Genomic DNA, 25,000 nt, shown 5'->3' with positions numbered 1-25,000 from the left:
ATGAAAATAAAAAGTTAAACAAAGAAGAAGAAAGTCAATAAAAGGTAAATGCACATACAAACATAAAATGACCATAGAGACATATACATAGTATCATCCATATGCTAGTTTAAAAAGATGATTTTTTTAGTCTGGTTTTAAAAATATCTACAGATGAACAAGCCCGCAGTTCGTCAGGAAGACTATTCCACAGCTTTGGACCCGCAACACAAAATGCTCTATTTCCAGAGGTGCTTAGCTTAAAATGTGGGACCTCAAGCAAATGGAGGCTTGAGGACCGAAGAGTGCGCACTGGAGAGTATGGTTTCAGTATACTACTTAGGTAGGAAGGGGGCAAGGTCATGCAAGGATTTAAACACCAACACAAGCAATTTGTACTGTATTCGGTACTTCACTGGAAGCCAATGAAGACGACTTAGGACTGGAGTAATATGCTCCCAAGATCTTGTATGGGTCAGCACCCTAGCAGCAGAGTTCTGGACATACTGCAACCTACTCAAAGCCCAGAGCAGGGAGGCCACACAACAGAGCATTGCAGTAGTCAAGTCTAGAAGTGACAAATGCATGGACTATGGTCTCGGCAGCAGTGAGAGAGAGAAAAGGGCGAATCCTAGAGATATTTTTAAGATGATAGAAGGCTGTCCTACATGTGTTGTTAATATGTGAGTCAAACGATAATGTAGAATCAAACATTACTCCGAGATTTCTCACTAGTAATGAGGTAGAGACAACAAAACCAGGGATACAAACAGTAGTGTCACCAAGCCTCCTAACTGTTGCAGGAGAAGCAATTATGATGGCTTCAGATTTTTTATTATTTAAGCTCAGGAAGTTCTCGATCATCCAAGCCCTCACATCAGTTAAGCATTCCAGCAAGGCACTAGGTGGCAAGCTGTGGGAAGGTTTTGTACAAATATATATCTGGACATCATCAGCAAAACAGTGAAACTGCAGCCCATGATGTCTAATGATGTCACCAAGAGGAAGGATGTACAAAATAAAAAGCAGGGGCCCAAGAACAGAGCCCTGGGGGACACCATGTGACAAGGAGCATGTGTCAGATCGAAAACTTCCCAATGAAACAAACTGCTGCCTACCAGAAAGATACGATTTAAACCAGGCTAATGCAGTACCAGTTACGCCAACCATGTTTTTGAGCCGAGTTAGTAAAAGGCTATGACACACTGTATCAAAGGCTGCAGTAAGGTCCAACAGGACAAGAAGACTCAGCAGTCCTTGGTCAGCTGACATCAGCAAGTCATTGACAACCCTAACAAGAGCAGTTTCAGTGCTGTGATTCCTCCTAAAACCTGATTGGAAGACCTCAAACAGATCACATGATTGAATATGTTCTGTTAACTGAGCAGCTACTGTTTGCTCCAACAGTTTAGCAAGGAAAGGGAGATTAGAGATGGGCCTATCATTTGCGAGGTTCTCAGGATCTAAGCCAGGCTTCTTGAGAACTGGAGTAATAGCTGCCAGTTTCAAAGAAGCTGGGACCATTCCTGAACTAAGTGAAGCATTGATAATTTTGGTAATGAGAGGACAGATGAATGGAGAACAGGCTTTCACCTGCTGTGTAGGAAAAGGGTCTAATTGACATGAAGTTGCCTTTGAGAAATTAATAATCTGTGAAACAAGCTGTTGGTTTACAGTATTGAAGGTGGAAAAATAGCTGCTGCTGAACTGAGGAGATAGTTGTGGAATGTTTAGCCTGGTTGCAGTGGGCTGGAACTGAGAGTAAATTGGAAGTATTTTATGATTGAAGAAGTCCATGAACCGAGAGCAGAGTTCAGCTGAAGGAACCATAGGGAAACTTTTCACAGGGCTCAAAAGCTTATTAACAGTATAAAAGAGAGCTCTAGGGTTACTGTGGGCACCAAGAATAACATCAGAATAATAGAGTGTTTTAGCTTCCTGTAGTTTTTTCTTATAAAACAATACATGATCACTGTAAGCAAGGGCATGCACAGTCAGGCCAGTTCTGTTTGAGAGTCGTTCAAGCTGGCGACCAATAGCTTTCAGCTGGCGCAGCTCAGCAGTGTACCAGGGAGCAGGCTGAGAAAATGTAACCAAGCGTGTTCTTAGAGGTGCCAGGTGGTTTAAAATATGTGACAATGTTTCGTCATAGTGGTCACTAACAAATCAGGATCTAAGCAATCAGGTACCGGGCTCTGACTGAGCATCTCCATAACAGCAGGAGGACTGATATTTTTAACGCTCCGGAATGTAAACTGGCGTGATTGATGCTGCCCTCGCAGTTGACATGATAGTGGAAAGTCAAAGAACACAGCTTTATGGTCAGATACACACAGATCAATGCCTCTCACATTAAAAGGGGTTTTACCCAGAGAGCAAACAGTGTCCAAGGTGTGGCCCTTGTTATGTGTAGGGAAATCAACGTGCTGAGAAATGTCAAAGCTCTGTAAAACATTAAGAAATTCTTTAGCAAACAAACAGTTACTAGAATTGATATGAATATTAAAGTCACCAAGCAGCAACAGATCAGAATAAACAGGAATAAGTGTGAAGATTAGCTCAGAAAACTCTGCCACAAAAACAGATGAGGTTTTTGGGGGGCGATAGATAAGCAGAACCAATACAGGTTTAACAGCAGAGACCAACAGCGCCAAACACTCAAACGATGTCATATTTGGGATTGAAACTGGATAATATCAGCGACAAACGTTGCCTTATTATTTAAGGAACGAACATTAAACAGAGCACATTTAAGATTATGATCAGTGCTCGGAGCGTGTAGAGATGTTGTAGACACGTAACACAGGTTCCGGTTATTTGCGTGATCAGTTGAGCCTGCCGTCGCCTGGGAAGATTTACGGCGACACGATGACCACAGCGAGGGAATATTGTTGGGGTGCTGATAGTAGTTATATGTCCGACCAAGACCCCGATGACAATATTTAGGTCGTCGCAAAATACCAAGGTGACGATGGATCAATAGAGGAGCAGGAGTTTTACACTGTGCATTTCGGAGCGTAAAAAGTTCACCAAAAGAGTACCTTATCCTCCTTGTCGTCATGATAAGGCCACAATGGAAGTTGCAGCCGTAACAGCCCAGGAGAAGCCAGAGAAATAATCCCGAAATAATCCACATAGCACGGGGGACACAAGTGCTCTCGCTGCAGATGTTAAGCACAGTCACGGACGCTAAACTCTAAGAGAGCTCAGAGCCACAAGGAGAAATCCAAGGCTCATATTACAGTAAATCCAGTACAAAGTTCGATAGTGTGTTGGGTTCCACAGCACTTTTGCACACAGCGGGCAGAAAAACCGAATACAAACTTTAAAACTTTTACAAACTTTGTCACCGGGGGAGAAGCGGCAGCCAAACGTGCCAGCGTATCTCTCGCAACCCGGAAGTCAGACCGAATAAATTGATGTGAGTTTGAGAGTGTATGAGTATGTGAGTGAATTAGTGAATATGTGAGTGTATGAGTGAGTATGTGAGTCTATGCATATGTGGGTGAATGAGTATGTGAGTAAGAGAGTAAATATGTGAGGAAATCATTGAGTATGTGAGTGCATGCATGAGTATGTGAGTGTATTAGTTGAGTGTATGAGTATGTGAGTGTGAGTTAGTATGTGAGTGAATGAGTGATTATTGAGTGAATGAATATGTGAATGAGTATGTGAGTGTGAGTATATGAGTGAATATGTGAGTCTATGCATGTGAGTGAATGAATGAGTATGTGAGTGAGTGAGTAAATATGTGAGTAAGTGATTGAGTATGTTAGAGCATTAGTGGGTATGTGAGTGTATGAGTGAGTAAGTGAATTAATAATCTTCCTCCAACATCCTCTAATGAGAAATGTGAGAGTCGATACTGACTCGATTTAAGATGATTTCACTGAATAAGAGCTCCATTTTTTTTGCAGCGTACAGATATATGGCGAGTTGGAGAGATGGATAGTAGTGTGTGTGTGTGTGTGTGTGTGTGTGTGTGTTGTGGAATATGAGATTTTTGGTGATGGATTGTATTGCTGTTAGCCTCCATTACGGCCGCGGTCAGAGGTCACCGGATCCTCCAGCTGGAGGAGAGATAGCGATTAACCCAGAGAGAGAGAGAGAGAGAGAGAGAGAGAGACAGACAGACAGACAGACAGACAGAGAGAGAGAGAGAGAGAGAGAGAGGGAGAGAGAGAGAGAGAGAGAAAGAGATATGTGGGTTAGACTGAGTGCTGTAAATCATAATTTCAGACTTTTCAGAGCTTTGTGTGTGTGTGTATGTGTGTGTGTGTGTGGGTGGGTGATGGAATCCCAATCATTGTTAAAATGGGCTCATATTTATTTATTTGTTTATTTAAAGGAGCGATCTGTAATATATGTATTGTACAAAATCATGAAATGACCAAAATTTGTCATCAGAGATTTAGGAATCGTTCCGGAGCGGTGCTCTGTTGGTGTTTCAGCCTGTGACCCCACCCTCTGTCCAATCACAGTAAGGTTTACACACCATGGGTTGCCAGGTATGACACACAATAGCAGACACAAACAGTGAGTAAATGAATGGAGATCACAGTAGGTTCTACAAGAACTAAAAAGACTCTCGTAAAGCGAGAAGAAACACAGGCGATGTGTTTGAAAGTTGGAGGCAGCTTAGAGCCCAGGAGGACTACAAGAGGGACGCAGATTTGGCTGATTCTCTCCTGAACACGTAACGGCAAGTCATTTCTGAAAAAACTATAAAAGCACAGACACATGTGTGGATCCAAGGTGTAAACTCCAAGGCTTGTGTGTTTCCGACGGATAAAAGTGAGTAATAGGAGCAGATTAAGGGATGTATCTGTGTAGTGTGTGTTAAGGAAATGAATAAATTGAGGAAATAGGCTTGTGTTTCAAAAACTAACATTAGCAGAGTGCCCTATTTAAGGTGGAACTGTTTGAATATGAAAATTGGAATCAAAAGCTAACATCTGCCTCCTAATAGACATTTAAGGTGGAAGGGATAAACCAATAAGGAAGATAACATCCACGTCTACTGAAGTATTTAATGTGGAAAAGGAGTGTCTTATATGAAGCTGGTAAATTCAGGAAAAACAGATGTTTTAGTGAAATGATGTACACTTTTCTGTGTGAATAGATTATGGCACATTTCTTTTTAGCTGTTACACTCTGAGGATTTTGAACTTGTGTGGGTTCAGTTATCCTCAATCTGGCAACCCGAATGAGCTTTGAATCTGGGGAGGAGAAAGAGAGGCACACACATATATCTCCACTGTTTTGAACATGGAGTGTAATACTCCTATTAAGTGCTTGTTTTAACAGTGTTACAGACTGCTCCTTTAATTACGTTCTGGCCAAAATCTTGTCCTGAGTTTAATCTGAAACAAAGTGCAATAATCAGGAGTTTGTCTCTGGGTGTTTATTGCAGTCACCCCAGAGAACACAGTGCTGGGGGTGGGGTGGGGTTGTACTCCTCTGACCTACCACTTCGCCACTGGGAATGGTGACTGTAATCTCATGTGCAGCTGCTCCAGCGTGTCCCGTTTCATTTCATGCTTTTCTGTAGAGATTATACACGCTGGGTCCACAGTGAGTAAACAGTAATATAATTCAATAAAATGTACTAATGTGCTGGCCCCAGTGTGTGTGTGTGTGTGAACTTGCTGCAAGGTCGTGTGGTTTGGACGCTGTAGTGAACAGCTGCTGATGCCACACGGTGCCAGGAGACAAAAGCCAAACTAAAAATTAGCCAAACCTGCAGAAAACACACAGCTATGTTTCAGCCTCATTACCACAAACACACACATCTTCATCTGTGGAGCTGTGACTTTAGCATTGTGTCATTCGTTCATTCATTCATCTTCTTGAACCACTTCATACTGATCAGGGTTGTGGTGGGTTCACAGCCTACCCTTCCCACATAGTCACACACACACACTCACACACACACACACACACACACACACACAGTCACCCAGTCACTCACACAAACACCCAGTCACACACACACTCACCCAGTCACACACACACACACACAGTCACTCACACACACACACACACAGTGTCTTAGACCTGTGGACAGTTCAAGTATTTATTTATTTTTTTCACCTACAATGTTGGAAATTTCGTTGGCTGTGGACGTGTGAAAGAAACTGTGTGTGTGTGTGTGTGTGTGTTACTGAAGTGTTCTCTGTGTTGTTTGCCCAGGATAAACCCAGCAGGAGCGGTTTTACCGCAGATTCACGGCACATCAGTGTTTGTTTTCCGAGATCGTAGTGGGAAATTGAGGCCGTTGCCACAGAAACTCTGAAATCTGGGAGAGAAATCTCAGAATGTGAACAGTTCCCAGATGTAAAGACTTCCAGAGTTGTGCAGGTGAATCCTGGCTTCCTGAGACTTCATAAACACTGCAGAGCCTTTGAGCAGAAGCAGGCCTTTAATGAGTGGAGCTGCTGGGTTTACAGTGCTGCACTGAGAGCTGAGAAACATGGGGAAACATGTCCACCAATCTGCCACAAGATTAAAACCACTGAAGGGAATAGCGCTGATGACGTGGTTACAGTGCCCCCTGTGGCGAGGGGCTAATGTCAGGCAGCGAGTCTTGAAATTAAGGTTAAAAGCAGGAGAAGTTGTCAATATAAGGATTTGAGAGCAGAAATGCTGAGTGGGAAATTCTCCTGCTTCATGGAAAAAAAACAGATAGTTGTCCTTCTAAATAATGACTGTAAACATAACTGTATATGTTTAAGTAATAAATAGTACTGTGCATTAAAGGCGTCACGGTGGAGCAGCAGGTAGTGTCTCCGTCACAGCTCCAGGGTCCTGGAGGTTGTGGGTTCAAGTCCTGCTCCAGGTGACTGTCTGTGAGGAGTGTGGTGTGTTCTCTCTGTGTCTGCGTGGGTTTCCTCCGGGTGACTGTCTGTGAGGAGTGTGGTGTGTTCTCTCTGTGTCTGCGTGGGTTTCCTCTGGGTGACTGTCTGTGAGGAGTGTGGTGTGTTCTCCCTGTGTCTGCGTGTGTTTCCTCCGGGTGACTGTCTGTGAAGAGTGTGGTGTGTTCTCTCTGTGTCTGCGTGGGTTTCCTCCGGGTGACTGTCTGTGAGGAGTGTGGTGTGTTCTCCCTGTGTCTGTGTGGGTTTCCTCCGGGTGACTGTCTGTGAGGAATGTGGTGTGTTCTCTCTGTGTCTGTGTGGGTTTCCTCTGGGTGACTGTCTGCGAGGAGTGTGGTGTGTTCTCTCTGTGTCTGCGTAGGTTTCCTATTGGTTGACTGTCTGAGAGGAGTGTGGTGTGTTCTCCCTGTGTCTGCGTAGGTTTCCTCCAGGTGACTGACATGAGCAGCATCTGCCTCATGTAACAGGGTTGTGAAGTTATTTCATTTTTAAAATAAAAAACAGAGAGTCGACTCTTTCAAAATACTTTCAGACTTTTTTTGGCCCGTTCTCACTGTGCAGAGAGTGGTTGGACAGTCTTACTCTGAGAATAATGTGGGATATTTCACAGCCAAATCTGCCCTGTGTCGACGGACTGAGAAAGAAATGAGTTTTCTTCATTTTAGACAAATATCTCAAAATCTATTGTTTTGCATCATGTTTTGTGTTTAATGTTTTGGTTTTGTGTCTGTGTTGTTCTTTGTTTATACCACAGAATTAGAAACAGAAAACCGAATACGTTGATTTACCCAATAGACAATTGGGAACTCAGCCTTCCTCTGTATTTCTTCTATTGCAGTATTAGTTTCTATCTATTTTTCATTGTATCCCACGACACTGGAATGAAACGTATGACTCTGATTGTGATGGGCAGAATGTTTTGGTCAGTGTGTCTCTAAATCAGTGTCTTCTGGAGTGTTCTCAGTGTGCGGTGGTCAGTCACTGCCAAAAGTGTTCCAACCAGTAAACTGTCCACATGTTTTATATGCGCCCAAGGCTTTATAGTCCTCTGACGGACACTTGAAATCAGGCATGGTGACCTTCGACTTATGTGCAGCTGCTCCAGAGCTCATTATATGGGATGAAGTCACTGATAATTCACCCACTCTAAGCACTGTGTCTGTGTTTGGACGCAGTGTGTGAGCAGACGTCTGTAAGCACCTGAGTTGTGGAGGGTGGGGTCAGCCTTGGGTCTGGAGAGTGGAGCGAATCTGCGTTGGAGCAGAAGTGTGGGGAGTTATAGTGGTCTCCTCGCCCCGAGAGGGCCGTAAAAAATGCGTCTGTGTGCCAAACTGACGGGTCTCTTTGAGCCTGTCGCCTTCGTTAGCCTCACGTCTTGCTTTATAGCGCACATCCCTCATATCCACACTCCACAGGGTCTTCAACCTCATCCATCTCCTGCACCATCCATCCACTCCTGCACTCTGTACTACACCTGGTTTTGGATTAGCGCCTCTCAGTGGATAGGGTTAGCGTTACACTGCAACAAAGGATGGGTTCCTATTTTTAAAGGAATCAAATTCTTTTTATGCTTCTTAGAGAGGGTCCCCCAAGAATTTATGACACCTCCAGGCCACTGGGTCTCAGTATAACAGCTATTTCATGATGTGGCTGTTAGCACGTGTGCATGTGTGGTGTATAACCACATTAGCATGTGTGTGTGTGTGGTGTTTAGCCTCATTAGCATGTGTGTATGTATGTGTGGTGGTGTTTAGCCTCATTACCATGTGTGTGTGTGTGGTATTTAGCCTCATTAGCAAGTGTGTGTGTGTGTTTGGTGTTTAGTCTTAGTCATTAGCATATGTGTGTGGTGTTATCTTGTTGGCACGTGTGTGTGATTGTGTGCATGTGTGTGTGTGGTGGTCTTAGCATGTGCCTGTGTTTGATAGTATTTAGTCTTATTAGTATGTGTATGTGTGTGTAGTGTTGTCTTGTTAACATGTATGTGTGTGTGTTGTTTAGTCTTGTTAGCATGCGTGTGTTTGTGTGTGTGTGTGGTGTTGTCTTGTTAACATGTATGTGTGTGTGTTTGTGTGTGCTGTGTTTAGTCTTTTCCTGTTGCTCAGATGTGTGTCCTGAGAGAGTCCAGGAGTGTCCCATATGTCTCCTCTGGAGTTTGAGTGGAGGTCTCAGTGCTGTCTCACCCTGGGCTCAGTGCTGAGATAATAACACTCCTGTTTATCTGCCACTGAACTAAAGACAGCACCAATGTTTCTCACCAGCGCTCAGAGCCCAGACATGAGAATCACAGGTATTTCTTCTGAGCATTTTTAGGAGAATCACCATTACATCTCGTGAGACATCAATGAGACACTTCTGAGAAATGAGAAATTCCTCTGGGTCAGACGTAGTGCTGCATTTGACACCTAGGCTAACAGGTGTATAGTGCAGACTACCTGGGCTGCAGCCTTTGCTTCTGGACACATCAGTGGTTTGTGGTGTTCAGGAGCGCGCTGTGTCCTCTCGAAGATATGTAGTTGTAATTTGTTGTTTCGGGGGGTCCGCTAATGGAAAAGCAACAGCAGCTGAGGGGCTAAGTGTCGAGTGCAAAGTGTTAGAGTGTGAGACACCAACGAAGAAGAGTTCATTCATCATTTATTCTCAGAGCCACCACACTTCTGTGGCCTTTGTTTTTGTTTGGGGACAACTCTCTGTATGTGTGGGATATTTAGAGTAGATTGCTGACAGGGTACTCTCTCTCTCTCTCTCTCTCTCTCTCTCTCTCTCTCTCTCTGTCTCCCTGTCTCTCTATTTCTCTCTCCCTCCTTCTCTCTCTCCCTCTGAAGGGATTATTGTGTGGTTAAGCCGTCATCATGAGGCTCAGCGCCACTCCAAACTTCATTATATTTTCACACCTTGACTTTGCTCCCCCCCCCCCCCCCCACACACACACACACACTCAGTAATACAGAGGGGAGATGAAATAAAGAAGCGATGGAAGATAGTCCCAACACATTCCAGTCAGCTTGTTGAGGTTTGTGATGATTCTTCTGTTTGTTTGTTGAAAGCGGCGCGAAGCCAAATGCCTGACTCAGCAAAATAAATAAATATATAAATAAATAAATAAGTGAAACTCCAGAACAGAGGGAGTGTGTGAGTCTGGAGGAGAGAGGAAACGTTCAGCCTTTCTTTTAAAAACACTGGGTTATTACCGGCGCGACAGTGGGTGAAAGCCTAGTCACACTCCTGTTTTCCGGCGAGATTTCAGGAGCGAGAAGTTTCATTCCTTTCAACTGAGTTCACCACCGTGACTTCCAGCGCCGATATGCAAAACGCACATGCAAATTCTTCTTTCGTGAGCGTCTCGAGGCAGACAGGGAGGCAGGATGCAGTCTGTGACGAGAAACGAAACCCAAACCGAGGAGAAAACAAAGAAACAAGAACAAGATTACACCCAGGGACCGGTTTAGTCCTGCTCTAACTCCCTCCTGGCTCCGCCCCTTGGCAAATACTCACACCTGCAGTGACTCAAAGTCTCATTGACCCTCTTGTGACAAATCCTTTGTTTGAGGCTGTTTTTGTGAACTGTCTGTTGGTTATTCCTGAGGTTTGAGTGCTGTGGAAGACTGCCCCTTTTTTCATGCCACAGGAATATACACATTACACACAACAATGTGAGGCCCAAGGCAGGACCATTGCTTTCAACTGGTGTACACAGACAAGAACAGGAGCAAAGACAAGAACAGGAGCACAGACAAGAACAGGAGCACAGACAAGAACACGAGCACAGACAAGAACATGAGCACAGACATGAACAGGAGCACAGACAGGAACACGATCACAGACAAGAACAGGAGCACAGACAAGAACACGATCACAGACAAGAACACGAGCACAGACAAGAACACAAGCACAGACAAGAACACGAGAACACAAACACAGACAAGAACACAAACACAGACAAGAACATGAGAACACAAACACAGACAAGAACACGAGAACACAAACACAGACAAGAACATGAGAACACAAACACAGACAAGAACACGAGAACACAAACACAGACAAGAACACAAACACAGACAAGAACACGAGAACACGAGCACAGACAAGAACACAAGCACAGACAAGAACACGAGAACACAAACACAGACAAGAACAAAAACACAGACAAGAACACGAGAACACAAACACAGACAAGAACACGATCACAGACAAGAACATGAGAACACAAACACAGACAAGAACACGAGAACACAAACACAGACAAGAACAAAAACACAGACAAGAACACGAGAACACAAACACAGACAAGAACACGATCACAGACAAGAACATGAGAACACAAACACAGACAAGAACACGAGAACACAAACACAGACAAGAACCTGAGAACACAAACACAGACAAGAACACGAGAACACGAGCACAGACAAGAACACAAACAGAGAAGAACACGAGCACAGACAAGAACACAAGCACAGACAAGAACACGAGCACAGACAAGAACACGAGCAAAGACAAGAACACGAGCAAAGACAAGAACACGAGCAAAGACAACAACACGAGCACAGACAAAAACACGAGCAAAGACAAGAAAACAAAGACAACAACACGAGCACAGACAAGAACACGAGCAAAGACAAGAACACGAGCAAAGACAAGAACACGAGCACAGACAAGAACACAAGCACAGACAAGAACACGAGCACAGACAAGAACACAAACACAGACAAGAACACGAGCACAGACAAGAACACGAGCAAAGACAAGAACACGAGCTAAGACAAGAACACGAGCAAAGACAACAACACGAGCACAGACAAGAACACAAGCAAAGACAAGAACACGAGCACAGACAAAAACACGAGCAAAGACAAGAACACGAACAAAGACAACAACACGAGCAAGACAAGAACACGAGCACAGACAAGAACACGAGCACAGACAAGAACACAAACACAGACAAGAACACGAGCACAGACAAGAACACGAGCAAAGACAAGAACATGAGCAAAGACAAGAACACGAGCACAGACAAGAACACGAGCAAAGACAAGAACACGAGCAAAGACAACAACACGAGCACAGACAAAAACACGAGCAAAGACAAGAACACAAACAAAGACAACAACACGAGCAAAGACAAGAACACGAGCAAAGACAAGAACACGAGCACAGACAAGAACACAAACACAGACAAGAACACGAGCAAAGACAAGAACACGTACAAAGACAACAACACGAGCACAGACAAGAACACAAGCACAGACAAGAACACAAACACAGACAAGAACACGAGCACAGACAAGAACACGAGCAAAGACAACAACACAAGCACAGACAAGAACACGAGCAAAGACAAGAACACGAGCACAGACAAGAACACAAACACAGACAAGAACACGAGCACAGACAAGAACACGAGCACAGACAAGAACACAAGAACAGACAAAAACACGAGAATGTAAAATGTAAAATGAATTGCAAATCCAGGCTCGTCAGCTGCCCTCGTCACCCTGAGCATTTTCATGGATCCCAGTGCCTCCACACACACACACACACACACACACACACACACACTAGCAAGCCCTGTGCGGTGAGGGGGCTGTGTTAGGAACAGAGACCTGTCTTGATGAAATCTTCACTCTGCACACAATGTAAATAGCAGCTGGAAAATATCAAGTGTGTGTGTGTGTGTGTGTCTGTGTGTGTGTTCTCTGTGCAGAATTACTGTAGAGTTCAGCACATTCACAAAAGCATGTATGAAAGGTCGCTATGCATTAAGACTTTAGAAACACACTCATGCACACAGGTGTTCTCTCTCTCTCTCTCTCTCTCTCTCTCTCTCTCTCTCTCTCACACACACACACACACACACACACACTCACCTCGAACCTCTCTGTTCAAGATGAAAACTGACAGAAAACCAACAGGGCAGTGTAATCACATCTCACAGTGTTTATCTTAGAGAGCCACTGTTAAACATTAATGTCTCTCACTCTCTCTCTCTCCCCCTCTCTCTCTCCCTCTCTTTCTCTCTCTCTCTCTCTCTGTAGTGTGTGAGAGCAGGTCGGGGGTGATGATGGAGGTGGTCCCTCGTTTCTCATCATCTTCTCTGACGTATCTCCCTGTTTCCTGTCAACTGTTGGGTACTGACTCCGCCTCTTTTTTCCTGCGGGAGGCGGGGCAGGACGTGATGCGTAATGGGAGCCTGCAGACTCGAAGCGAGACCCTCTTCCTACAGCAGCCCTCAGGCCCCGCTCCCTTGCTGTCCGTCAACTGTAGCTACGGAAACCTGACGGCTGACGCCCCTGTCCCCCCAGAGCTCCTGCAGGGGGCGCTAACCACCGCCAACACACACCTCGCCAACACGCTACACCTGCCGCCCGGCTGGAAAGTGAGGGCACATCTGGTTACCACGGCAATAAAGGCGGAGCGACCACAGGCTTACCTGCTCTTCTACCTGGCGGGACGCAGGTGAGGACCACTCCAGCCCCTTAAAACTTTTGAGACATTAATGAGACAAAACAGAGACATTAATGCGACAATACAGAGATGTTAAAGTGGAACTTAACATATATTAATGAGACAATACAGATATATTAATGAGAAACTACAGAGATGTTAAGGTGGAAATACAGGGATACAAATGAGGCACTACAGAGCTATTAATGAGAAACTACAGAGATATTAAGGTGGAACTGAGAAACTACAGATATATTAATGTGAATCTGCAGATATATTAATAAAAACAGAGGCGATGTTAATTTGAACTTATAGATATTAAGGTGGAACCACAGTGATATTAATGAGATCTATTATTTGTTTTTCCCCAGGTGGGACGATGACCCCGATGACTCTGCTCTGCCATGTGTGCGTGTTTTGGGGGTACGGGATCACGGAGAGGGTGTCGTGTCTGGTTCCTGTCGCCTGCGGGGCAGCGTGGGAGTGTGTGTTGTGCGGCTGGATGTGCCAGGGACCTGGTTCTCTCCCTCTCTGGCCCCTCCTCCTCGCCGGAGGACCCAGGAGCCACCTCCCATCCCCACAGTGGAGCTGCACTACACACTCTCTGAACAGTGCGTAGGGGCTAGTGCACAGGAAGGGGACACGCAGCGGATTGGGACGCTGACCCTGGGCTCGGTGGATGGGAAACTCGAGGGAAGGAGGCTCCAGCTCGACCGGAACGTCCACATCATTGCGCCGTCCACTCCGGTCAAACAGGGACAAACTCTCAGCTTCCAGATCCTCGTGGACACATCGGCGACTTTGGAGCAGTTCACTCTCAGGTACATTTCTCAGATCCCTTACTCACTCACTCATTCACTCTTTCACTCCCTTATTCACATATTCTTCTCCTCCCTCCTTCAGTCACTCAAGCAATATCCACCCTCTCACACGCGATCATTCACTCCATCACACTCTCTCCCTTACTATGTCACTCACTCACTCACTCTTTCACTCCTTTATTCACAGATTCTCTTCCTCCCTCCCTCAGACACTCACACGCTCTCACACTCCCAAACTCACACACTATTTCACTCACTCTGTCACTCACTCCCTCCTTCAGTCACTCAAGCATTACCCTCCCTAACTCTCATATTTACTCACTTACTCACTTTTCCTTCACTCTGTCACTCAGTCCCTGATACACACATTCGCTCACTCACTGCAGTAGCAGCTTCTACGAGTCAAGTCTGATTTATTTGTATAGCACTGTTTACATCCTGAGCAGCAGGTAGTGTCTCTGTCACAGCTCCAGGGTCCTGGAGATTCTGGGTTCGAGTCCCACTCTGGGTGACTGTCTGTGAGGAGTGTGGTGTGTTCTCTCTGTGTCTGCGTGGGTTTCCTCCGGGTGACTGTCTGTGAGAAGTGTGGTGTGTTCTCTCTGTGTCTGCATGTGTTTCCTCCGGGTGACTGTCTGTGAGGTGTGTGATGTGATCTCTCTGTGTCTGCGTGGGTTTCCTCCGGGTGACTGTCTGTGAGGAGTGTTGTGTGTTCTCTCTGTGTCTGCGTGGGTTTCCTCCGGGTGACTGTCTGTGAGGTGTGTGGTGTGTTCTCCCTGTGTCTGTGTGGGTTTCCTCTGGGTGCTCCGGTTTCCTCCCACGCTCCAAAAATACACGTTGGTAGGTGGATTGGAAACTCATAAGTGTCCGTAGGTGTGAGTGTCAGAGTGAATGTGTGAGTGTGTGTAGCCCTGTGAAGGACTGGTGTCCCCTCCAGGGTGTGTTCCCGTCTTGTGCCCAGTGATTCCACCGGTTGTAGACAATGAGTAAATTAATGTTTACATTCTCTCACATGCCTGATGGTGTGAGAAAGCCACAGGTGATCAGCCGAAGAGCTCCAGAGAACACAGTTCCACTGTTCTACACACCAGAGGGACTCCATCACTCCAGAGAACACAGTTCCACTGTTCCACACACCAGAGGAACTCCATCACTCCAGAGAATACAGTTCCACTGGTTCCACACACCAGAGGATCTCCATCACTCCAGAGAACACAGTTCCACTGTTCCACACACCAGAGGAACTCCATCACTCCAGAGAATACAGTTCCACTGTTCCACACACCAGAGGAGCCCCATCACTCCAGAGAACACAGTTCCACTGTTCCACACACCAGAGGAACTCCATCACTCCAGAGAATACAGTTCCACTGTTCCACACACCAGAGGAGCCCCATCACTCCAGAGAACACAGTTCCACTGTTCCACACACCAGAGGAGCCCCATCACTCCAGAGAACACAGTTCCACTGTTCCACACACCAGAGGAACCCCATCACTCCAGAGAACACAGTTCCACTGTTCCACACACCAGAGGAGCTCCATCACTCCAGAGAATACAGTTCCACTGTTCCACACACCAGAGGAGCCCCATCACTCCAGAGAACACAGTTCCACTGTTCCACACACCAGAGGATCTCCATCACTCCAGAGAACACAGTTCCACTGTTACACACACCAGAGGAACTCCATCACTTCAGAGAACACAGTTCAACTGTTCCACACACCAGAGGAACCCCATCACTCCAGAGAACACAGTTCCACTGTTCCACACACTAGAGGAACCCCATCACTCCAGAGAACACAGTTCCACTGTTCCACACACCAGAGGAAGCCCCTCACTCCAGAGAACACAGTTCCACTGTTCCACACACCAGAGGAACCCCATTACTCCAGAGAACACAGTTCCACTGTTCCACACACCAGAGGAACTCCATCACTCCAGAGAACACAGTTCAACTGTTCCACACACCAGAGGAACCCCATCACTCCAGAGAACACAGTTCAACTGTTCCACACACCAGAGGAACCCCATCACTCCAGAGAACACAGTTCCACTGTTCCACACACCAGAGGAACTCCATCACTCCAGAGAACACAGTTCAACTGTTCCACACACCAGAGGAACCCCATCACTCCAGAGAACACAGTTCCACTGTTCCACACACCAGAGGAACTCCATCACTCCAGAGAACACAGTTCCACTGTTCCACAGCCCGATGCTGGTATAAAGCTGTAGTCCATTTGTAGGCATTGTTAAACAGTATTATGGTGTTTACAGTTCTGATCACATGATCTCACATACTTATAATAATAATAATAATAATAATAATAATAATAATAATAATAATAATAGTCAAAGTATGGCTCTGTAGCTGGAGGTTCATCTTCACTCAGACGTTCAATGAAAGCTAAAATTTACAGCATTCACATCCATCATCATAACTCTGACACTTCAACCACTAAAACCCATTATTCGCTCGTTATTAGAGTCAGGAGAGAGAGAGTGAGTGAGTGTGTGTGTGTGTGAGAGAGAGAGTGAGTGTTAATGGAAGAGAGAGAGAGAGAGAGTTAGTGAGTGTAAGAGAGAGAGAGAGAGTTAGTGAGTGTAAGAGAGAGAAAGAGAGAGAGAGAGAGGGAGAGAGAGAGACAGTGCAGCTGCACATGACCCTAAGACCACCAATGCTTAGAGTGGACCAGATTGGTGTAAAGCACAGAGCTGTGTTCTCAAGAGCGATGGACCTCTGGGATGAGCTGGAGTGCCAGAACTCACCGGAGCTTACTGACGTTCATGTGAAGGCTGAATGCCATCAAATACTCACAGCAATGTACATCCAGCCTTCCCAGAGTACTAAGCCCGGCATGTGCTCCACTCCACACCTGTGGCCCATGTGGTCCGCTGCAGCAGCTCCGGGATCAGTGATGGGGCTCATTCAGCACAGACCTTTACTAAAGACCACACAACCCTCAAAGACTCCACGACCACTTCTCTCTGCAGCTTTAGATTACTGAGTGAAGGAGTGGGTGTTAGTGAGTGAGTGTTAGAATCAGTGAGTCTTAGAATCAGTGAGTGTTAAAATCAGTGAGTTTTACTGAGCGAGTGTTAGAATCAGTGAGTGTTAGTGAGCGAGTGTTAGAATCAGTGAGTGTTAGTGAGCGAGTGTTAGAATCAGTGAGTGTTAGAATGAGTGAGTGTTAGAATTAGTGAATGTTAGAATCAGTGAGTGTGAGTGAGTGAGTGTTAGAATCAGTAGTGTTAGTGAGTGAGTGTTAGAGTCAGTGAGTGTTAGTGAGTGAGTGTTAGAATCAGTGAGTGTTAGAATCAGTGAGTGCTAGTGAGTGAGTGTTAGAATCAGTGAGTGAGTGTTAGAATCAGTGAGTGTTAGAATCAGTGTGTATTAGAGTCAGTGAGGTTTAGTGAGCTAGTGTTAGAATCAGTGAGTGTTAGAGTAATTGTGTGTTAGTGAGCGAGTGTTAGAATAAGTGAGTGTTAGTGAGCTAGTGTTAGAATCAGTGGGTGTTAGAATCAGTGAGTGTTAGGGTCAGTGAGTGTTAGAATCAGTGAGTGTTAAAATCACTGAGTGTTAGAATCAGTGAGTGTTAAAATCAGTGAGTGTTAGAATCAGTGAGTGTTAGTGAGCTAGTGTTAGAATCAGTGAGTGTTAGAATCAGTGAGTGTTAGAGTCAGTGAGTGTTAGAATCAGTGAGTGTTAGAGTCAGTGAGTGTTAGGGTCAGTGAGTGTTAAAATAAGTGAGTATTAGAGTCAGTGAGTGTTAGAATCAGTGAGTTTTAGAGTCAGTGAGTGTTAGAATCAGTGAGTGTTAGGGTCAGTGAGTGTTAAAATCAGTGAGTGTTAGAATCAGTGAGTGTTAAAATCAGTGAGTGTTAGAGTCAGTGAGTGTTAGAGTCGGTGAATGTTAGGGTCAGTGAGTGTTAGTGAGCAAGTGTTAGAATCAGTGAGTGTTAGAGTCAGTGAGTGTTAGAATCAGTGAGTGTTCGGGTCAGTGAGTCTTAAAATCAGTGAGTTTTAGTGAGCTAGTGTTAGAATCAGTAAGTGTTAGTGAGCTAGTGTTAGAATCAGTGAGTGTTAGAATCAGTGAGTGTTAGAGTCAATGAGTGTTAAAATCAGTGAGTGTTAGAGTCAGTGAGTGTTAGAATCAGTGAGTGTTAGGGTCAGTGAGTGTTAAAATCAGTGAGTGTTATAATCAGTGAGTGTTAGAATCAGTGAGTGTTAGAGTCAGTGAATGTTAGGGTCAGTGAGTGTTAGGGTCAGTGAGTGTTAGTGAGCTAGTGTTAGAATCAGTGAGTGTTAGAGTCAGTGAGTGTTAGAATCAGTGAGTGTTAGGGTCAGTGAGTGTAAAATCAGTGAGTGTTAGTGAGCTAGTGTTAGAATCAGTGAGTGTTAATGAGCTAGTGTTAGAATCAGTGAGTGTAAAATCAGTGAGTGTTAGTGAGCTAGTGTTAGAATCAGTGAGTGTTAATGAGCTAGTTTTAGAATCAGTGAGTGTTAGAGTCAGTGAGTGTTAGAATAAGTGAGTGTTAAAATCAGTGAGTGTAAAATCAGTGAGTGTTAGTGAGCTAGTGTTAGAATCAGTGAGTGTTAGTGAGCTAGTGTTAAAATCAGTGAGTGTTAGAATCAGTGAGTGTTAGAGTCAGTGAGTGTTAGAATCAGTGAGTTTTAGAGTCAGTGACTGTTAGAATCAGTGAGTGTTAGAGTCAGTGAGTGTTAGAGTCAGTGAGTGTTAAAATCAGTGAGTGTTAGGGTCAGTGAGTGTTAGAGTCAGTGAGTGTTAGAATCAGTGAGTGTTAGAATCAGTGAGTGTTAGAGTCAGTGAGTGTTAGAATCAGTGAGTGTTAGAATGCCAGGAATCATGAGGGTTTATATGAGCTGCATGAATACAGGATTCAAAAGAAATGCTTTTTTCCTATTTTTCTCCCATACTCCCCCTTGGAAATGAATAAATGATATCAGTGATGTTAGAAATAATGATCACAGTGATTTATAAGCGCTGCTGAGGACCTGTGCGAGGTGTTATAAGGCATTGTGTAGATCTTATAATGCATTTCTGAAGCTGTGTGAATGCAGGACTCATAGGAACTGCTACCCGCTTTCTGTTAACCAGCGCTGGATTCTCATCATACGATTTCCCTTCACAGAAAATAGCAGGAGGAGGATTCTGGCAATGAGAAACACACACACACACACACACACTCATCTCATTACAGGAAAGTCTAGCTTTCATTTCTCCCCCTGCGTTGTGGTGAAATTGTAAAAAATCAAAACGGCGGCGTCTCCAGCTCGTGGCGGGTGATCTCTCTCCGCCAGCGTGTTTTTATTTTTATTTTTATTATTTTATTTCCCTGTTTGTGAGGTTTTTTTTTTTGCTCTCGGTGTGTTGCTGAATGCAGCTCGATATAGAAACACCTCAGGCTCCGTCTGAAGACAAAAACAAAGTTTCCTCTCCTTCTTTGTGTCATACGTGAAGCGGAAGGAAGGCTTCTCTGCAGCTTTCTGTCACCGAGCACTTCATTCTCCTTCTTCTTAAAAGTAAATTAATATGGAATATTCTACACGATAAAAACAAGCTCAGAGGTCAATAACATCAGTAGTGTTTATGTTAGTACCAGTGATATACATAGAGTGTTAATATTAATGTCAATGATATTACCACAATTAATATAATAATATCTTTAAATCAAGCAGAATCTGTATCGATGGTAATATTAAAAATATATTTAGTGTTAATATACATCAATGTCAATACGATTATCAGCATTAGCATTAGTATTGTGATCAGATTCTGATCCGTATCAATATTAGATCAGTGATAGTATTAATATCAATACTGGTAATATGATCAATATTAAGATCAATAATATGTAAATATCAGATTTAATCACAGATCACCTCAAAATAATTGAGAGAACACAGTTACACTGTCCTCTGTCCAGACTGTGGTGGGTATTGGAGGGGATTTTATTCCCCTCTGGTGGACTCTTGTCAATGGGCATGGTGACTTTAACTCATGTGCAGCTGCTTCAGATCCGATAAGTAAACACTAGGGTTGGGCGGTATCATCTCAAAATGTGGACGGTATTTATTACGTGTGTGTGCTGTGTCAAATTTCTGATCTGTCTTTAAGAAATTGGCCAAATATTTTTGTGCATTTAAGAGAGCCACCGGAAGGGGGCGCTGCGGGAGCTCACTGACTGGAGATGTGACCGTCTGAAATCGGGGAAAAACAAGCCCTGAAGCCCACCGCAGTGTGAGTTGTGAGTGATGCGTAAACTGTGTTTAAGAATGAATAGTAGTTACTGTAGAAGCTAATGCTAACCGCTACAAATCGCTGTGTTAATTCATAACGGTTCTAAGAACTGACAGTGGTTACTGACAGTCTCATATTCACTCAACGGTTGATATAAACAAGTGCGGCAACTGTGTTTGTTCATCTCCTAGCAACAGAGCCGCTGTATATCACATGGAGGGCTGTGCGGAGCCGGGAAATTTGTTCAGACATTTTATGGTAATTTCTTTTCACACATGAACCAAAAGGAACAGCAGATTTTCATAATGTAGCAGAGTTAAAAGTGAAAAGTCGCCCAAAGTAAAAATACTTGAGTAAACTACAAAAAAAGTGCTTAAGTACAGTATCGAATTACATTACATTACTTCATCACTGTCCACCACTGGCGGTTAGCTGTTAGCTCCAGCTGTGTTTATGAACTGTATAGAACCACCTTTATTTTTTTATTTAATATTTTTATTTTCTAGTGGCTGAAATTTGCTCTCTTATCATCAACATGTGTGTGTGTGTGTGTGTGTGTGTGTGTGTGTGTGTGCATGCACTGTCGGGCTGTGATGAGCTGAACTGCACTGCACAAACACTCAGAAAACCCTTCACTCGACTTCGCTGTGCTCACAGGCTGAGTGCAGCTTGACAGTGCACCCCCCACACACCCTCCCCATGGTGTGAAACGTGGAAACGTGGCATTTCCTTGTCTTTGCACAAAGAGATTGTGCTGTGGCATTTTACCCATCTGTGGCATCAAACACACACACACACACACAAACACAGAGAGAGAGAGAGAGAGAGAGAGAGAGAGAGAGAGAGCAGTGTGCAGTCGTCCCAGCACCTGGGGAGCAGTTGGGCTTATGTGTCTTTATCAAAGGGCACCTCAGCTGTGGATGTTGAAGGAGGAGACAATGTGTGTGTGTGTGTGTATGTGTGTGTCTGTAACCATTATCCAGTTCGGGGGCGGTGATGGGTCCGGAGCCTACCCAGAATCACTGGGTGCAAGGCACACCACACTCCTCACAGACAGTCACCCAGAGGAAACCCACGCAGACACAGGGAGAACACACCACACTCCTCACAGACAGTCACCCGGAGGAAACCCACGCAGACACAGGGAGAACACACCACACTCCTCACAGACAGTCACCCGGAGGAAACCCACGCAGACACAGGGAGAACACACCACACTCCTCACAGACAGTCACCCGGAGGAAACCCACGCAGACACAGGGAGAACACACCACACTCCTCACAGACAGTCACCCGGAGAAAACCTACGCAGACACAGGGAGAACACACCACACTCCTCACAGACAGTCACCCGGAGGAAACCCACACAGACACAGAGAGAACACACCACACTCCTCACAGACAGTCACCTGGAGGAAACCCACGCAGACACAGGGAGAACACACCACACTCCTCACAGACAGTCACCCGGAGGAAACCCATGCAGACACAGGGAGAACACACCACACTCCTCACAGACAGTCACCCGGAGGAAAGCCACGCAGACACAGGGAGAACACACCACACTCCTCACAGACAGTCACCGGGAGGAAACCCACACAGACACAGAGAGAACACACCACACTCCTCACAGACAGTCACCCGGAGCGGGACTCGAACCCACAACCTCCAGGTCCCTGAAGCTGTGACAGAGACACTACCTGCTGCTCCACCGTGCTGTCCCTGATTTTTATTAAATAATAGTAATAATAATAATAATAATAATAATAGTAATTGCTGTAACACAAAGGATAACAATGAGTCTTATTTCTTACGAAGCTGTCTTACTGCCCACTGCCTGCAGAGGGCGCTGTCTAGCCCCCACATTCAGCATCCACATCCTACCACTACCTGCCATCCATACCACAAACATCGCACACGAGACGGGTGGTGAACACAGATTCCAGGGGCAGGGAAATGCAAATTACTCCAACCAAACAGTAATGAGATGGGCGGGAACATGCAAAAAGAGTGGGCGTGGCCTTGTTGGGATTATGTGGCCTTGACTTTGGGTTTGTGTCGGTTCACGTCACTCTCCAGGAGAGCCGTAATTTTTATGCGTCCTCACGCTCAAGAGGACATTCTCTGTCTCTCTCTCTCTCTCTCTCTCTCTCTCTCTCTCTCTCTGTGTGTGTCTCCCCCTTTCTGTCTCATTATCCTCTCTGAAATATTCATTTGGAAGGATGCAGTGAGAGAGACATTAGTGGTGGTTAAGAGCCGTGATGGATCTTTGAGGGAAGAACTCAAACCCCCACAATCCCTTGGGACAAAAAACTCCAACCCCCATAATCCCCTGAGAGACATTCGTTCTGAAAATGGAGCTGTGTTTATGGTTTTCCATTTCTCCCCTTTTTTGCTTAAGAAACAAAAACAGTTTTAAATTGTGTTTGTGTGCAGGAGTGGGTTTGTATGTATATACGTGTGTGTGTGTGTGTGTGTGTTGGAGCTTTCCTGACTGAAGTTATGATTACTTCTTATATCTTACACTTCTTAAACTCTTTCATTAAACACACAAACCCTGTTTCTCACCTCACGTTATCAGCGTCAGAAGTGCGTCTGCTGTTGGACGTACAGGGGATGTTGGGTTCCCAGAGTCCTTTTTCTCTTGTGTCCAAACCCTTCTCTGGACAGTAACAGCTCTGGCCTCTGCCCATATCTGACCGTGTATATTACACCAGGAACATTCAGTCTGTGTTGACACAATGTCCAAACTTCAGAGAATGTATTTTTGCCATTTGTTGCTCTTGCTGCTTGCTCTGGAAAAAGGTCCAGTGCTTGTATGCAGCCCTGGTTCTGTAAATAGGAAACAAAGTTAGTGCACTCAGCCACAGCCGGGAAACATCACCTGGAGGCTGTGATGTTGCTCTATTCTTGCTCCATAGGGGGGTAACACTGACTTATTTTTGCTGTTATAATTACATTACTTAAGGTGGAACTGCCTCTAAATTCAGGAGAGCGCTAACTGCATGAACGTAAACACGGAGAAAAAGTGCTACAAAACTAAACAGCTAGAGTTACACAAGAGTTTCTGTGGGAATTCAAACAGTGAATAAACACTTACAGACAATTTACACTTCAGACACCAACAAGATACAGTCGCTTCTTACTCACACACACCGCTCCACATTAAAAGATACAGTCGCTTCTTACTCACACACACCGCTCCACCTTAAAAGACAAAGTCACTTCTTACTCACACACACCGCTCCACCTTAAAAAATACAGTTGCTTCTTACTCACACACACCGCTCCACCTTAAAAGATACAGTCGCTTCTTTCTCACACACACCGCTCCACCTTAAAAGATACAGTCGCTTCTTACTCACACACACCGCTCCACATTAAAAGATACAGTCGCTTCTTACTCACACACACCGCTCCACCTTAAAAGATACAGTCGCTTCTTACTCACACACACCGCTCCACTTTAAAAGATACAGTCGCTTCTTACTCACACACACCGCTTCACTTTAAAAAATGCAGTGTTTCTGAATGAACACAAACAGAAGAGAAGTCTGTTTAAATAAATTTAAATAAAGGCCTTTGAATATGGCCTTTAATATTGATGGATTTTATTGATGAAATGATATATCAGTCAAACCCTGGTGACAAATCCAGTGTGTGTGCATGTGTGTGTGTGTGTGTGTGTGTGTGTGTGTGTGTGTGTGTGTGACTCTACTCTGTAGCCGTTGCTTGGAGTTGGTCTGATCTGCCATCAAACTCCAGGATAATCTTATTGTGTGTGTGTGTGTGTGTGTGTGTGTGTGTGTGTGTGTGTGTGTGATTATGTTAAACTACAGCAGTGATGTGGGGTCATGAACAGCTCGGAGCTGCTCTAAAGCTGCTTTTATTTCTCGTCTCGTCTTGTTCTGATCTGCGCAGCACTTAACACAGAGCTGTTTAACACAGAGGGCAAAGCCCACGGAGAGGAAACGTCACTCAGGCTCACACACACACACACACACACACACACACACACACACACACTCTCTCTCTCTCTCTTTCTAACTGAGGGATATCTGAGCTCTGGTAATACATCGACTATTTCACACACGGACAGAATGTAGATGATGGAATTAAGACCCGCAAATACTTCCAGACCGCAGCATACAGCACTGTGCACACGTCAGAGATAACCCTCCACTTCTTTAATTTAATGTCAAAACTCACATCAAAAGAAAGCTCATAGTTTTCCAGCATTTAGAAAACATTGTTTGTGCTCTGTCCCTCACTGTCAGTTTCTCAAAGAAGGGTTTTATTTTACTGATCGCCCCAGAGCCCAGACCTCAACATCACAGCATGTGTTAGGGATTCATTTGGAAATAGAAGGTTCAAGCAGCTTCTCAGATGGAGCTGTGGAGGTGTGGCTGAGCTCTGCGAGGATCCTGTGAAGAGTGGACATTCGGATCCCTTTGAGATCAAATTCAATTTTATAATATTAAACTAAGTACCATTCATTCATTCATTATCTGTAACCCTTATCCAGTTCAGGGTCGTGGTTGGTCTGGAGCCTACCTGGAATCATTGGGTGCAAGGCAGGAACACACCCTGGAGGGGGCACCAGTCCTTCACAGGGCAA

The 25,000-nt window shown here is 44.9% G+C and overlaps 1 protein-coding gene across 1 annotated transcript in view; it reads left to right on the top strand.

The window, feature by feature from the left end:
• LOC136677302 (transmembrane protein 132C-like) overlaps positions 1-25,000 on the top strand; it is a 356,167-nt gene that overhangs the window by 183,425 nt on the left and 147,742 nt on the right. Inside the window, exons 2-3 of the mRNA XM_066654805.1 lie at positions 12,890-13,310; positions 13,670-14,119. Coding sequence (XP_066510902.1) covers positions 12,890-13,310; positions 13,670-14,119 — 871 coding nt within the window. The remainder of the gene's footprint in view (positions 1-12,889; positions 13,311-13,669; positions 14,120-25,000) is intronic.

The sequence above is a fragment of the Hoplias malabaricus genome, chromosome X2 (assembly GCF_029633855.1).
Source record: "Hoplias malabaricus isolate fHopMal1 chromosome X2, fHopMal1.hap1, whole genome shotgun sequence".
NCBI classification, from domain to species: Eukaryota; Metazoa; Chordata; class Actinopteri; order Characiformes; family Erythrinidae; genus Hoplias; species Hoplias malabaricus.
Note: the sequence above shows the minus strand (reverse complement) of the source record. Positions and strands in the feature narration are given on the sequence as shown.